Source organism: Rhinolophus sinicus, linkage group LG03 (assembly GCF_036562045.2).
Source record: "Rhinolophus sinicus isolate RSC01 linkage group LG03, ASM3656204v1, whole genome shotgun sequence".
In the NCBI taxonomy this organism is placed as follows: Eukaryota; Metazoa; Chordata; class Mammalia; order Chiroptera; family Rhinolophidae; genus Rhinolophus; species Rhinolophus sinicus.
In genome coordinates this window covers 67,317,356-67,332,872 of record NC_133753.1, presented here as the reverse complement: position 1 = coordinate 67,332,872, position 15,517 = coordinate 67,317,356, and the positions used below count along the sequence as shown (strand labels likewise).

Sequence of the window (15,517 nt, the reverse complement as noted above, 5' to 3'; positions counted from 1 at the left end):
TTTAGCCATAGAAGAGTCATCCCTACCAATCTGTAATTGCTTTCTGTGCAATAGGTGAGTTTTAAATGACAAAATGTATTCTAAATTACACTAGGCTTCCTTGTCATCCACAGTTGATGTCCTCCTTGCCCTCTGATTATTTTAATTTTTAGGACTTGTGACAAAAGTCACCATGTCTGCTGAATGGAAACAAATAACCTTCTAAGAATTTCAAAATCTGTCTTCTCAAGATAAGATTTCATATATAATTCGTCCAGTGCTTCCAGAGCTAAAAAGAACAGCTTTTTGCATCTTGTGTGCTTTAGAGACATCATTGCTTGATTACAGAGAATTCTCATAGTGGATATTACAAACAAAATATCCTGTTTATAGTATAATTCAAACTATTGCATCATAGCTGCAAATGAGATCTGTCATTCTACTTACTCTCACACACAGAAGTGTAGATAACGAAATTTGTAATAGAATTGGCAGAACAAATCAATTGTTAGTGTAATGCCTACTTAAAGACTAGACATCTCACTTTGAATTGTTTTTTTTTTTAAGTAATGTAACTTAAGGGGAGGAAACAGCGTCTCCCTAAATAGCAGCTGATTATGCTCCCTAACCTGCCACTCTCCTGTTTACAGGGAGGCAGATGCACTGGTGATATAAAATACTGAAGTTATTTTAGTCATGCCTACTTTGCACGAGGAAAATGTTTGACCTTTTACCTTGCTCACTGCTGTTGTCTCCACTCTGGGATGCATGACCCCCACTGGAGGGCCCGGGGGTGCCTGCCGAGTGGGTGGAGGTTGCGTCATCGTGATCTCGCCAAGATGCCGGATTCTGATGTCAGGATTCCAAGGGATTTTTCCACGGTTACCATTACAGCCATAAATGGGGAACCGAGAAGAAAGGTGCAGAGAGAGACAAAAAATGTGTGCATATTAGTATTTGCGGAACTAGGCATATATAGGTGCCACACTATATAGGACGTTGTCTTTTCAGCAATAGGTATCAGAAAGAAGAAAAGATGCTCTAGAACCTTGATGAGCTGAGGGCTGCATCAATGTATACATTTGTTAAAACTAATTGAAATAGATACTTAAAGTGGTGGCATTTCTATTATATACAACTTATGCCTCAATAAAGTTAATTTTTAAGTCAGGAAAAAAGCTTGCTTAAAAATCTAAGTCATATTTCCTCTTGCCATCTAAATTGGGGTGCACTCTTCCAAGAAACAGTTCCCAATGCTCTTGGTTACTAAATACTTCAGACTATTAACATCTACAAAACTCAGTGACTCCCTTAAAAAAAAAATACCCACAGACTCAAGAATGTATGACACAGCCTTTCACACGTTTCAAATGCTTTGCCCTGATGCACAGTCTGAATGAACTCTCAAAATTATCATGGACTGATTATACAACCAACAGACACGGCATCAGTACCTAATAAATGATAAGTTTTGCTTTACTTTGCACAAACGACAATAACAACAACAACAACCAAAAAGAAACACCTATGAACTGTTAACCATCCAATAAACCAGACAGGACTTTGATGTGAGCTCCAGGAGGGCTTTAAATTCACAGAGCAGTATCTTTTCCTGGAAGAACCAGTTGTTTCACAGGACATGCGAGGCAAAGCGAGAGTTACAGCTCATGCTCCTTTGCTGAGCGTGTTCTTCTCCTGTGCCTCCTCCCCTTTCCTGATCATTCCCAATACCCTGCTGTTGCTTAAAGGAAAACAGGAATTCTAATGTACAGGAAGGACTTTATCAGCACCACATGAAGGCAGGCAAGAGATGGAATTTCCTCTGGCAGAAACGGAGAGTAGGAACAGCACATGAAACAGACCAGCCTCAAGGCCAGAGCTGCACACTTGTCACCTGTATGCGATGACTTCAGCTAAGCCGGCAGACCTACCGGCAAGCAAATTCTTTGGGGGAAACATTTTAAAAAACAACATCAATCTCTCAAAGTACACTATTTCTTCTTACAAGAATTGGTAACTAAAGATTCAGACAAACTGACATGCCTGTAGGCAACATGCAAACATCTTGACCATCTGAAAGCAATCTTGCCGTGTTGTCATTACATATAGTTTACCAGAAAGAAAATCAGTCTATTATTCTTCCCAATAGCAACTCTATAATGTATATAGAACATAAGATTTTACCAAAATAAAATCAATAAACCAAGGGGAGACTGAATAGGGGACTATTCTTATTTGAACAACCACCGAAAAATGAAAAAACAAAAAACAAAAAATACCCTGATTTATTTTCCTCTACAGATCTGTTACAAACTGATTGTACGTTCATATTCAGCATTTTTGATAGGTGATGAAATTATCCAAAGCTCTATAGATTAATAACATCTACATCAAATAATGCTACCGGCGTTACCATCAGGCATGCAACTGATTCAAAGCGAAAACCCTAAGCAGAAATTTTGTGACTGTAAATACGGCACATGTATAGATCTCTAAAATAAAAATGTTTTAGGAAGTGGAGTAGGGAGTGATGTTGAGTAAAATAAAATGAAAACCAAGGATCTCTGCTGCCTGTATCAAGGCAAAGTCGTGCCTGCCCCCTCTCTTTTGATCTAAGTCAGAAACCACTCCAGTAGCTTCAACCTAAAGGCAAAGAGAACACGGGCTCTTCAAGCTTTGCAGCCTCTTCGCGTCCTTCAGCTGTTTGCTGGATGGTACTCAGGTAAGAGCTAGAAGAATTACACGTAAAAGAGAGAAAGAAACAATAGCATGGCGTGAGTTTCATCTTGCAACACCACTGGCTAGAGGCTTCTTTTAGAAAATGCAATAGCCGCGACACCTTCACCTAAGCTAAACTTTTCAGTGTACACAGAAAGTGATGTTAATTTTATGCACTGCAGGCTTTTTATGAAGCCGGCTGCTATAAAAGCTCCTTACCCCTCATGAAAATTACAATAATTAACCACGAACACCTCAACTATGTTTTAAGGCAAATGTCATCCAATAGCCATTACGTCATCGTTCAAATGAAGCTGGAGGGAGGCTTTCTGTTTGGGCACTATGGTGATTTGAACGGATAGCCCCAGAAAGGCTTCCTGCAAGTGAAAATTCTGATTTGTCCTTATCAGTCAAACGTGCACTGAGTTTTAAAGTCAGGCCTCATTAATTTGTAATTCAGTTTATTTTTTTCGATGGTTTTCTGGAGGAGGTGTTTTCTAAAGTAAAGGGTTGTGAAAAATAAGCCACATAAGCAAATATTACTTTAAGAGCAGCTGGTTCTTCCAAATGAGTTGGGTCTTTGGTTGTCAGCCCAGACCTGAAATTGGCTCAAGTTCACTCTCTAACCCACCACACCTCTATCTCTTCCCTCTTTTCTCCCTCAGATCCTCAAAAATGCTCTCCTAATAAAGTGTCACGTTTATTTCCATTGAGTGTCTCAAGTATTATGATCTAGTTTGAGAGACTGACACAAACTGCTGAGTACCCAGGATATTCATCTAACTTGAAAGTAGGAAAAACAGATAAATCCATCTGGGGTTTCAAGGCTGAGGAGTTACCCCCAAGGTTGCCCAGATTCAGCTACACCCCCATGACGTATGTGATCATATACAAAGACAAATGTTGATAATCTGGTCAATAAAAGATTGTTACCTCCTTGGTCATAAAAAATTATAACCTGTATGGACAGAAAAAAATAGAACCCATTACCCATAACACCATTTTTTTCTTAAATTGAAATATTTGTTTATATCACATCTCCTTTCTTTTTCTTTTCCCTCCCTAGGTAGTTTCCAAGTTTACATCTTTCAAGAATAACGGTCTGGCTTTCTGCCAAGTTATATGCAGGAGTTTAGTGAATCTTGAACCCAAAGTGGCACATGAAAGCATGTAAAACACATAATGTACGTAGAAAAATAAAGAGAAATGCTCTCTGTGTGCACGTGTGTGGGTGAATATTCAGGTATATGCATTCCACAATATATGTCCTGTTCTTCAGCCAAAAGTATCATGAAGACACCCGAGGGCAAGGAGTAAACATGTTTCTATTCCCAGTGGCTTTAATAATTGGGAGTCAAATATGGTACTCTTCTTGCTCTTATGTAATTGCGTTAAAGAGCAGTGTTAGCAGGAGAAAAGCCGTGAATACTGAGTGGAGCACAATAGAAGGAGATGGAAATAGATACAAGAAGCTAGGTCTCCAGGGGCAGTATTTTCTATTTGCTGGGCTACAGACTCACAGCTGATAATGCAACTTGTAATTAATATAAAAGCAGGAGACAAGATGGGGAGAGCTTGTAGGAGCCGGGCCACAGGAGATCACTCTGCTGCTCTCCTCTGTTTCTCATTTACACACAGTTTTCCCTAGAAAACACAATTCTGCCAGTGTTTTCTCCCTTGAAAGTTAAAAAAAAAAAAAAAACTGATTTAGCACCATCACTGAATTTTGCTAAATCTAGGAAAGAGTGCATAAAAGACAAGAGTCTCTGGGCGTAGGAAGCAAATCATACGTGTGCCTCTTTTGTTGAGTTTGCAGATATGGTGGAAATCGTAACATTTTACACCATTATGACATTTCTGTGAGGGACCTGTCTACAGGATACTCTTTAATAAGTCCTGGTGAATTGGTGATATTTTCCTGTTTAAGTGATTCCATACAGCTCATGGTTCTTCCACCAAAAGAGACAATGGAGTAAATGTATGAGGGTTTCTAAATAAACTAAAAATGGACTGGGGAAATAAAATGTATTAGGCCTCAAGGAGAGGGAAAAAAAGCCATACTACACACAAGTTCTACTTAAAATAACCTGAAACTCATCTCAGACCCCAAATGAAAAGGTAGTTCAATGAATGTGATACAGAAGAGAGAGCGTTAGATTGGAATTAAGACTCTGGGGTGCCACCTCTAACTGATCATAAGAACTTAAGCAAGTGATGAACTTCATTTTCCTGGAAGCTTGTTTTATTTATATCTTTAAAATTAAGAAGTTAGACAAGATAATCCCTTAGGTCACTTCCACTTCTTATTTGTACTATTAAAAATATTTTACAATAAGCATTTGATTTTCTAGAACCTGTACAATGAAAACGTGATATATAACACTGAGTCGAAAATTATGAGCTTGGAAAACACAGTAAAGTAATTCAGAACATGTGCTCGGAGAAAGTAATACTAAACATATATAAAGACATTCTAATCAGCAAACGCAGCATACAAAACTAATTTGACTTGATATGTTTAAACAGCAAAGGCAAGATATACTTGTATTAGCACACATAGTTAATACTGTTAACATATTTCCGATGACTTTACAACATTTTAACTCCTAATTAACATTTTATGCAAAAAATTTTTAAAAAAAATAAGATGAAAACTCCTAACATGAGGTAGTCAAGCCTACAAAAGTTTAAAATGTCAATGGCATGGTTTGAAAAAATGTTGGAATTTCAACTTCAGTATTCTGAAGTTGACATAAGAACTTGGGAGAAGTGTGTGTGCTTTCAAAACATGGATTCGATCTTTAAAAATGTAAATAGAGCCAGGATCTTTCCCTCATCTTCCTGCTTCCACCCCTCTATTAAGCTTTGGGAATTAATATGTGAGCAGCTCTCACAGAAGTGACAAGTACTCTTTGCAAATGAGTCCTCCATTTAATGGAGCAACTTTTAGAGAAGATAGAAACTTCTTGTATTGTTGGTGTAATGTCATAGTATGTCTCCTATAGTTTTGAACAGTGTTGGAATATTGCATAGAACATTCAGTCTGAAAAAGAAAATGAGGAAATGAATTTTGAAAATAAATTCTTAATCTGATAGTGAATGTCTGTGGTTATGAAGTACATCTTTGTTTAATGTCCTCTTACCAGTTACACTGAAAATATACTCCAACTGCACAATCTAAATGATTTAAATAATGTAATTATTATTGATGGGAAATTGACAGAAAAACTGTCAATCACCAGAAATTATGCAATGACAATAGCAACCCATGCCCTCAGCCACGTCTCCTTGAGTTGGTGAACAGGTCTGAAAGGTAGAACTTTCCCCAGAGAGCTTGGATAACTCACCAAGGCCTAATCGTACACTAGAATGTAAGAAACTATCTGATAAAATAAATCATTCGTATCATTAATGTTATTATAGAATCCCATTATTTCCCCCTTGACATTCTATAGACCAGTCACTTAAACCTATCCCTCTTCTACTCTCTCTAATTTTTCTGGTAATAAAAGAATTTGCCTATAGACAGTTGCTCATATTCTGTAAGGAAAAAGGTTCTGGGAATTCTCCCCTCTGACTTAACCCATTTCTTAAAACTGTAGTGACATAAATAAACTTGACATGTTCAGAGGTGTAAAAGAAAATAGCAGCATAGCTTCATTTACGTTACAGATTTCAACACAGAAATTAAAATAATTTTTCTTTTATTAGTCACATTATCAGAGCTAGTCAATTCTAAGGCATTTATTACTGTTAATAAATATAATTGTATTTTCTTCCCTATACTTAATTCACCCAAAAAATAAAATGTAACTCCTTGTGAACATTAATTAGGAATAACAATAAAACTGTATGTACTTCAGGCAAAGAGAACTTAGCTCAGAGAATGTATTCCAAAAAATATATATTTCTTTGTCTAAACTTGATCTAATGATATGTAACACCTTTATATGTAAATATAAAGACACATTTTCGTTTATCTGCACTAGAGTTAAAGACTTGACCTAAAATTATGTAAAGTAGATAATGTGGATATCACCTATTATTCAGAAATACTACAGACTTAATTATTCCACATACAGCATAATTATTCCACAACAGTTTTCAAGTTGAAACTTTTGTTTAAAAAGAATTGGCTTCTTGACATGTTTATTTTAAACGTGATAAATTTGAATGTCTGGGAAACTTAACATGAACTGCAGCTGGAAAATAGAACTCTATTTCCTTTCACCATCATAGTTTTTTCTCCCCGATATTCCAAAGAATATTGTAATAGCTGTTTTATATGTATAACGATTACTCTTATAAGTATAACATAAACTACATTATAATATTAAAAATATAAGCATTCATTATAAATTTATTAAACACACTGAAATATTAGCCAATGTTGCAAACTGAATTTTCCATTTAATTCCAAACATCCTTTTATTATTGCCTATCATGTAAGTGTTAATAATAAGTGAACGAATTCCATATCTTTATTGACTGTAACATGGAAGAGAAGACATTATAGTTGCCTTCTTTTAATGCATCTATGTTACATCAGCTTATTTACATAAAATTGTGGAATGTGAAATCAGCATGACAGCAGCTTGATTTACTAAGCAATAGTATATAAAACTCACTCCTAAAAGTCTGTCCAAAAACCTGCTTTCAATATATTTGTATCAATTACATTTATTCATTTCTATTTTCAAAATTTTTAGTAAGAAAATTGAAAGCTCTTTTGGTACCTAGTAGTTTCCTAGTTCCCTCCTGATGCTCTCTGTCTGCTTTCTACTATACAGAATTACATACTTGTTCTCTCTCTCACTCCTTCGTTGCCTGCTCCTTCCTTAAACACACACACACACACACACACACACACACACACACACACACAAGTGTAGCTTGCTACCACTTAATAAGAATAGAGGTGTATGTGTTTTGGGGGTGTCAAACAGCTGTCACAAACTGTCACCTCCACAAGTGAAACCTTGGCACACAACAAATTAAACTACATTTCTTTTTTAGCTGTCATTATTCATAGCCAATAAGTTGAAATGCTCTCAGCATTTCATGTGCAAATAAAACCACGAGGAAGCACAGTAGATCAGAATAGTGGGCCAACAGATAAAACAGAGAAAACAACACGCTGTCTAGATCCTTCTGAAGTGGCTCATCATCACCCCTGCACCAGCGTGCACCAAATGAGATCCAGCCTGGGGCGATGTATTAAATATGCATATCAAAGCAAATGAAAAAGTAAACCTGGAGATTCAAATTGGACACATTTACATGCTGAAAATGTCCCACTTGTACCACTTTTCAGGTAGTGGTTCTGTGGTATTTTCACTTTTTTGTGGCTGGGGGGTTGAGGGAGGGTATGCTTGCAGAAGAGGCTGAAGCATAAAGAGACTTCGCTTTGTAGTGGGAGGCCTGGAAATGAATATAATCAATATACTTCTGGTACAAAAGTAGCAGAGATGGTGAAAACTCTCCAAGGTTTTCTCTCACCTCCTGCATAAAATTCAAGTCTGTGGCAAATCTCACTATTTCCCACTCAGTGTGTTGGTGGAACAAATTATTGCTTCCTTTCAAAACAAATAGCAGGGGGCTAAAGTAAAAATGTTATAGTTCAGATCTCTAGGAAATAAAAGGCTTTAAATTTTGATGCCCAATGAGGTGTCAAGCCCTCATGGGTTCAAAATAAATCAGTTGTCATATCTACTTGACTGGGGGCTTTCAAGAGGACCAACAAATATTACAGTTGACTCTTTTATCCAAAGATGATGATTGTCAAGTTATTAAAGCATTATCCTCTTAGGTACAACTTCCTTCCTGAGTATAATTTAAATATTACAATAGTTCCATAAATTGGCATTGTCTATCAGCTAATACGCTAAAACAGTCTAGTTTATCTTACCTCTACACTATAAACATCAGCATGCTCTAGTTTTATACATCCACTTGAAAAACAGTCGTCAAGAAACTGTTCCAGAAAACCAAGTAGTCGAGGCCCCTGGAAATGTCACGAGCAAAGCTTTTTTGGCTGTAGGCAACTGTGAACCTCTCATTCTATAAACCACTTAACTAGATTCCTTCCCATTCCCCCAATAGTGCAAAATGCATATGAATTTAGAAACAGGAAGCAATGCAAATAAAGAAATAAATAACAACAACAAATATTTCTAAGGTCGTGTCATGCCTCCTGGACCACAACCGCACATCACATAGTTACATATCAGCAAATAAACTTTCCAGAGCTGTTGCTGTATCCTTTTGTTTTCTGCTAATACGCTGAATATTACAAAAGAGCTCCAGAAGTTATCCCCCATCTTGCTGGGAGAGGCCAAGAGTAAAGACGGGCACAGGAGCTTTCAAAGCCACAGTATTTATTCTGTCTCAGAACTAGACATCCTGGACTGAGATAGTTTTTTCCTTTTTCTTTTTGAAACTTTTGTCCTTAGACTGGCTTTCCACACAGCACAGAGGCTAATAATTAAAATCTATGACTGCATATTTTCAAAACTTTTTGGGGTGGGGTGGGGGTGAGGGAGGAGAACCTCACAGAAGGTTTGTTCTCAAGGCATCTCAATTCGTTTCTCTTAACACCCAGGAATGGGGTGGGGAGAGAGGGTGGTGGTGATACAAACTGCTTTCAAGCCTCAATGCCTGTATAACTCCACAGAGTGTTAAATTAATATTTCAGCCACTAAGTTATTAGACTACAGCCTATATCATTTAGGTTGTGAGTTCAATTGAATGCAATCTATAGACACCCTGTCCCCCGCCCCCAGACTTGGGTTCCTATAAATAAACTGCTGTTCACACCCACTCTTTAACCTCCACACTCTTGCCTTTCCTACCAGCTGCAATCCTTTTTCTCTTTGCTTCTTTTTCAAATTTTCAATCTCACTACATATGCTTTTTTTAAGCATCAGACTCACTAGATCAGTTCCAAAATAGGATTAAAAACAGAATAGAAAGAAATCTCCCTTCCTGGCCTGACATCCACAGTTGCTCCTTACTCTACTCTTCGTCTTCCTTCACCAACTGTTAAAGTGTTAAAATTCAACCACTAACCTACGGTTACTCAATCACAATTCCCTTCAGCTTTCTGCAATACATTGTTAATAATTGTTTCATCAAGGTTACTGTCTTTTATTATGAAGATGCTTCAGGCACTTGGCAATAAAGCCATATTCTGACAATAAGTTTCTATAGAGCAAAAGCTCTGAGAATTGTAAAGTGTTCACTCCTTTTATTTCTAATGCAATGCAAGAGTGCCAATAATTCTCAGGATTGTCATCTCTGTGAATGACTGCGAAATCAGCCCCCTCCCCAATTCTCTCTTTCTCTTCTGTCCTCTCTTCTCCATCCTGTCCAGCTAGCTGTCTTGCCTCTTTCCCTTGCACAGAGTTCAGAAAGCAGAAAAGGCGGCAGTCACCATATCAAACAGACAATTTGCTAACATTCAAGTCACCAAATCCAGGAAACTTTACACATTAAGAGCACAAGTCACTCTATCAACTCTCAGGTTTTTTTTTTTCTTTTTTCTTTTTGGTTTTCAACATAAATAAGGAGGGGGGGCAGTGTCCAAGAAAGGGGGAACAGGGAGAAAGAGTATGTCAGAGGTAGTGAGAAAAGAAGGGGAAAAAAACCAAAAAAACCAAATCATTTAAAAAGAAAGCTGAGTGGAGCTTGATCTTATACGTTTTTAAAAATGTTTTGCCCAATGGTCTTAAAAGAATGCCAAAGGCTCACAGACTTACATGGTCAGCGAGATTTGTGGAGGAGCCTGAAAGTTCTTCGTGATCTGACTTGGAGCTGCCGTCTCTTTCATCAATGACGAGGTCGATGGGCATCTTCCCCTTCAAACAGCTAATGTACCGGTGGCAGAAGTTATCGCACAGTTCGTGGACCTAGAAGGAGGGTCATGGTAGAGGGTTCAGCTCACATTGTTGCTGTTGTTTTGTTTCATTTTTAAAGGAAAAAATATCAGGTTGCAAGGTTACATTTGGAAAGAGCAACAGTGAGATGTCTTCCAAACTAAGTCTAATTAATGAGTGTAATAGTTGAGGGCGAGGAAACAATAGAGCAATTGTTGCAGTAGATATTATTCTCCAGAGACTTCCCTGAGCAACAAGTTACAATAAAGAGAGAAGAACTAGGACTGGAAATAACTGGGTTCAGACTGGGAATCTAAGGAGGAAAATCCGATTTGATGATAACATCAAAATGTTAGAACACTGGAACTGGGAACAGCATTAGCATTTGCGATTCAATAAACTAGGAGGTTTGCATGTTTCCAGGGGAAAGTGATTGAACTACACAGCAGTGTAAAGACAACCTAGCAAGGATGATTCCCTCTGCTTGTACGTAATACACGCTTTGGGCCGAGGGTGAGCTCAGCTAATAGAGACGCAAGCAGGCTGAATGTCCAGTAACACAAATGGTTTGCCGCATTTCAAAATAATCCTGAATGGGGGGGGGGCTACTTTAAAAAACAGGGCTATCCTAATTCACCCATCCTCTGAGCCCCTGGGTTGAGAAGCAGTTTGAAGGAAGGACGAGTAATATGTTGCTCAAAATCTCCAGGTGCTCAATCCCTTAGACAGGAGGTTTGTTAAAAACATCCCAACTCAGCTAAGATTGGGAAATCTAAATCAAACCGGGAGTGTCATTTCCTGCTTACCTTTTCTAACTCCAAAAGATGAAACCTTAATACTTGTATTGCTTGTATCATCTGCAAGAGAAGTTTAGAGTGTGGAGTTATGACTCTGTGACTTGGGGGTGAGGGTGGTAAGGGCATTGGGCTGGTGAGAATAAATAGGCAAGTAGCCAGGCAAAACCCACACTTAAAGAAATCGTCAGAAAAACCAAGTGATTACTGATCAGCTCTGCCTCATTGGCCACGGGATAGGAATCTGACTCAACCTGAGCCCAAGCATTTACTATCTTTGCCCCTCATGTTCAGTAAGCCATTTGTAAGGACGGCTTTCTTAGGGCCAGGCCTTCTTTCTCTGCCTGAGCCCTCGTTAACCGTCCCCTCCCTCGACCTCAGGCCAAATTAAAAAAAAAAAAAAAAAAGTCGCTTCTCTGGAGAGAGAAAGCTTTTTAGAACAGCACACACAGCGAAATCCGTCTTCACTAAAGAAGGAAATACTCAAGATGAATGGTGAGGCAGGGCCTTTGAAAGCGGATTTAGGTACTTTTAATATTGAAATCGTGCAAATTAGCAAAAGAATCGCACCTAAAAGTGGCCTGCGCTGACCTGCCCCCTCACCCCCCTCCCCACCTCCCCGGCCTGCCCTCCGCCGCTCCTTACTTCCTTTGGGTTAGCTGCCCTGGGCTCCGCCGCCTGCCCCGGCAAACAGAGGAAATAACTCACTTCTCGTAGCCTCACTCCCGGGGCCGAGACCTGGGACTCGTCCCCTGCTCGAGCGCTCGGCGCTGCGTCCCCGCTGGCTGCCTCCCTGGGCTCTGCTCTCCCGGACGTCCATCCCGCCCCTCACTCCCAACGCCCTGGCGGGGTCTCTAAACTACTCCCTTCCTCGCTGTCGCTCTGGAGCTTCAAATGAAGGCTCTGCTCGTACTCCCGGGAGCATCGGGAGAAAGTGGGTGCTTCTGGGCAAGGGAGGGGGCCCTGGCTGGGGAAAGGCAAGCAACAGTGAGCCTTACCAAATTGTCTAGCTCTGGATTTGAGGAAAAAAGTGGCTTTTCGGCGCGAACCTATAAGAAGCAGGAAAAAGTCAGCATGAATTAACACTCCATTTAAAAGAAGAAAAATCCTGTCACCAACTAATCTGTAGTGTGATTGGAAATGGTGGAGGGGCAGTGGCAGAGGAGAGGGGCTTCGGTAAAAATAATTGAGAAAAGCTAGTGCCTTAAATTAGAGGGGTCAGCTGAAAAAGATTCAGGGCCTTCTGGGCCTGGCCCCATTGGGGGGGTCCCTGGAACAGCCGAACTGTGGCCGGGTATACAGGGTCGTGCTCTGGGTCCCGAGTACCCCCTTATCCTGCAGTCTACCGAGCCGCAGCTCTCAGCCTCCGTCACCTCCGCGCCGGGCGGGGACCGCCCGGAGAGGCGTCCAGCTTCCTTCCTCCCGGGCACACTCGGGTCCCTCACAGCCCCTATCCCCAATTCTTGTTCAAGTAGCTGCAGGCGGGGGAAAAGGCCAAGCCCTAGATTAGGAGCAGGTCAATTTTAATTCGAGGGTCGAGCCCCTGTATTCCTGGCTGGGGGGAAAAACAAACACCCATATTTATCTCCGCTTCCAATTCGCCTCCAGGCTCAGGGATGGGGAGGAGGCGTAGAGCGCGGACTGGGCCGGAGGAACAGATCGGGTGTCCCTGCCTTTTCCTCCTCTTTCATGTAAACCTCGCAGGGAAGGGGAGGGGGTGAGGGGCTGCAGAAGGGTGAGTGGGTCAAGAAGGTTGGACCTGCTTGGCGAAAACTGCGATGTCCTCGTTGAAGGAGTCGGAGGAGCAGACGTCTCCGCCGGCCACTCCGGGTTCCCGGGGAGTGCAGGTCGCCAGCTCGCACTTCTCAAAGACCAGAGCTAACAGAGGAAACAACGGGTGCCTAACGGGCAGCGCCACGCAGAGACACACACACGGAGACGGGGTGCAGAGGGGAAGGAGCAAGAACTGTAATCAACAAGTTTGGAGGGTTCGGATTCCTTCTTTAATACAACAGGCACGCATCACACTTTACAACCCTTCCTCAGCCAGCCGAGCCTGGGCCAGAAACAGAAAGGAAAAACGGCCTGGCCCTTTCCCTCAGCTCAGGAGTCCCTCAGATCTGCTGGGAGAAGCCCCTGGCCACTTTAGCCCGCCAAGTAAAAAGAGCCTTAGTTGGAACGTAATGAAACATCCAAGAAGCTCAGGCAGTCTGGAGCCTGGAGTGGATCCAGACCCACTCCCCACAATACAGAGGCCGCCGAACCAACCGGTGAGACCCAGCCCTGACCTCCCAAGAAAGGAACACTTTGTGAAATAAAAAATTACCTAAACTCCGCATTTTAATGGGCATTTCAGAGGAGGCCGAAGGCTTCACCTACACACACACCCGAGGTGCCACTTCCAAAATCGGAGAGTGCTCTTCTAACCTCTCCACCCCCTTGCCTTATAAACTTGTTTGCTCTACTTCTAGTAAACCCCGGGCGGGCGTGGGGGCCAAAATAATAAGAATCTTAAACGCCTAGGAGCTTCCTTCCAAAGACACATTTCTCTAGCAGGCAAAAATAAATCGAGTGTTAAAAACTTGGCTGTGTGCGTGCGCGTCTGCCCTTTGTGTTCCTCCCGGCGGTTTAACTACACTTCGGGATGCCTGCGGCCTCTGGTTTCAGACTCAGTTGCTGTTGACGGACTGTCCCCTCCCCTCGGTACCCCGCAGGCTTCCCCACCTACCCTCATCTGGGAGAGCCCGAGTGGTACACGCTTGGACCTTGCAGCAGCCCCATGCCTCCCGGAGTTCTCCCAGAATATAAAATAATTTCCAGCCAGCTCCCTTACTCTCCCCAAGAGCGGTTCTATGCAAGCAGCAGTCCCTTCCACCCGGCTGCACTTCAAGGTCTGCCCCCTTTATTTACAGAGAATTAAGAAGTGGGTGATTAGGACTTCCTGGCCAACAGAAGCAGTCCTGATCCCAGCTCAAGCTGCATTTAGTGACTCCCAGACTCTCGGTAGGAAACACCAGAGAGAAAAAAAAGTTGCTCCTCATCGCAGGAAACTTTCTCCTTCGTCAAGGCCTCTGTTAGGGGGCCTGGAAGGACCAGCTCTGCGTCCTGTAGCCAAGAATGCCGTCCTTGGGGAAAAGGCCCTGGCAAGACTCTCAGTCACTCCGGGCTGTGGGGTCCAGAGTGCTCGGGCCGAGGGGGTGGAGAAAGTCATACCCTCCAGAAACTTACACTCAAGGGGCAGAAAAGCAGGCTCCCTTCACTGTCCTTTTCAAGGCAAGCGCCCCCCTCCCGCCCGCCAAGCATTAGTAACTCCCCACTTAGCCGTCCAACCCCTTAACCCCCACAGAGACAAACGCACACTCACACACAGTATGCTGGGTCGGGATGGGGGGGTTGGTTTACCCATAGATCGCGTCCTTGTCCCGCTTCAAGGCGTCGTTGACAGCGGATCCCATGCTAGCCGGCATGACATTGGGGTGCGGGGCGTGCGCTCCGTAGTGCTGCGTGGCGTGGAGCGGCGGCCCGTGGTTCAGGTGGTGAACCGGGGGGATCGGCCGCGGCGCGTGAGGGTCTCCGTACATGGAAGCAGGCACCCCTACTCCGTCCATCCCGCCGTAATGGGGCAGCTCATCGTACTGTCAGAACCCGGCAAAGGGGAGGGGAGCACAGGAGGTGAGAGAGAGCGAGGAAAGCCGAGAGGGAATAGAAAAAGAAGCAGGGGAAAGAGAGCAAGGAGAGAAGTGGGAAAGGAATAGAGAGATGAGAGAGAGGGAGAAAGACGAAGGGAAAATGAGAGAGAAGGAGGGGGGAGGCATGAGCGGGGGGGGAGGTAAGAATGAGAGAAAGAGAGAGAGAGAGAGAGAGAGAGAGAGAGAGAGAGAGAGAGAAATAAAAATAAAAACAAAGTCAGAAAGGAGAAAAGTACTGAGCACGAGTTGAACACACAGAAACCAAACCAGCCGAAACAACGGAATTGAAAGTTGGGGAAAATGTTTTTAAATTTTAAAATGAAAAAGTCTGAACCAAGAGCTGCGTTTAGAGCAGGGAGAGGGGGCGGTGAGGCCGGGGACCGAGGGGGCGCCGGGAGGTGCCGCTCGGGCCGGAGGCAGCAGAACCGTAGCGAGCCAACCGAGGGAGAAGTGGAGTTAGTGT

The 15,517-nt window shown here is 42.2% G+C and overlaps 1 protein-coding gene across 6 annotated transcripts in view; it reads right to left on the bottom strand.

Annotated features, from left to right (window-relative positions):
• MEIS2 (Meis homeobox 2) overlaps positions 1–15,517 on the bottom strand; it is a 202,134-nt gene that overhangs the window by 183,575 nt on the left and 3,042 nt on the right. For 5 of the 6 annotated variants that reach the window (XM_074327925.1, XM_074327926.1, XM_074327923.1 and 2 more), the window contains exons 2-7: positions 14,768–15,000; positions 13,125–13,266; positions 12,364–12,414; positions 11,378–11,428; positions 10,455–10,604; positions 714–828 (exon numbers count right to left, since the gene is read on the bottom strand). In XM_074327925.1, the coding sequence (XP_074184026.1) occupies positions 714–828; positions 10,455–10,604; positions 11,378–11,428; positions 12,364–12,414; positions 13,125–13,266; positions 14,768–14,973 (715 nt within the window). In that variant the 5' untranslated portion in view covers positions 14,974–15,000. Of the gene's footprint in view, positions 1–713; positions 829–10,454; positions 10,605–11,377; positions 11,429–12,363; positions 12,415–13,124; positions 13,267–14,767; positions 15,001–15,517 lie in introns of those variants that run through there. The other variant, XM_019725522.2, reaches the window with a different exon arrangement.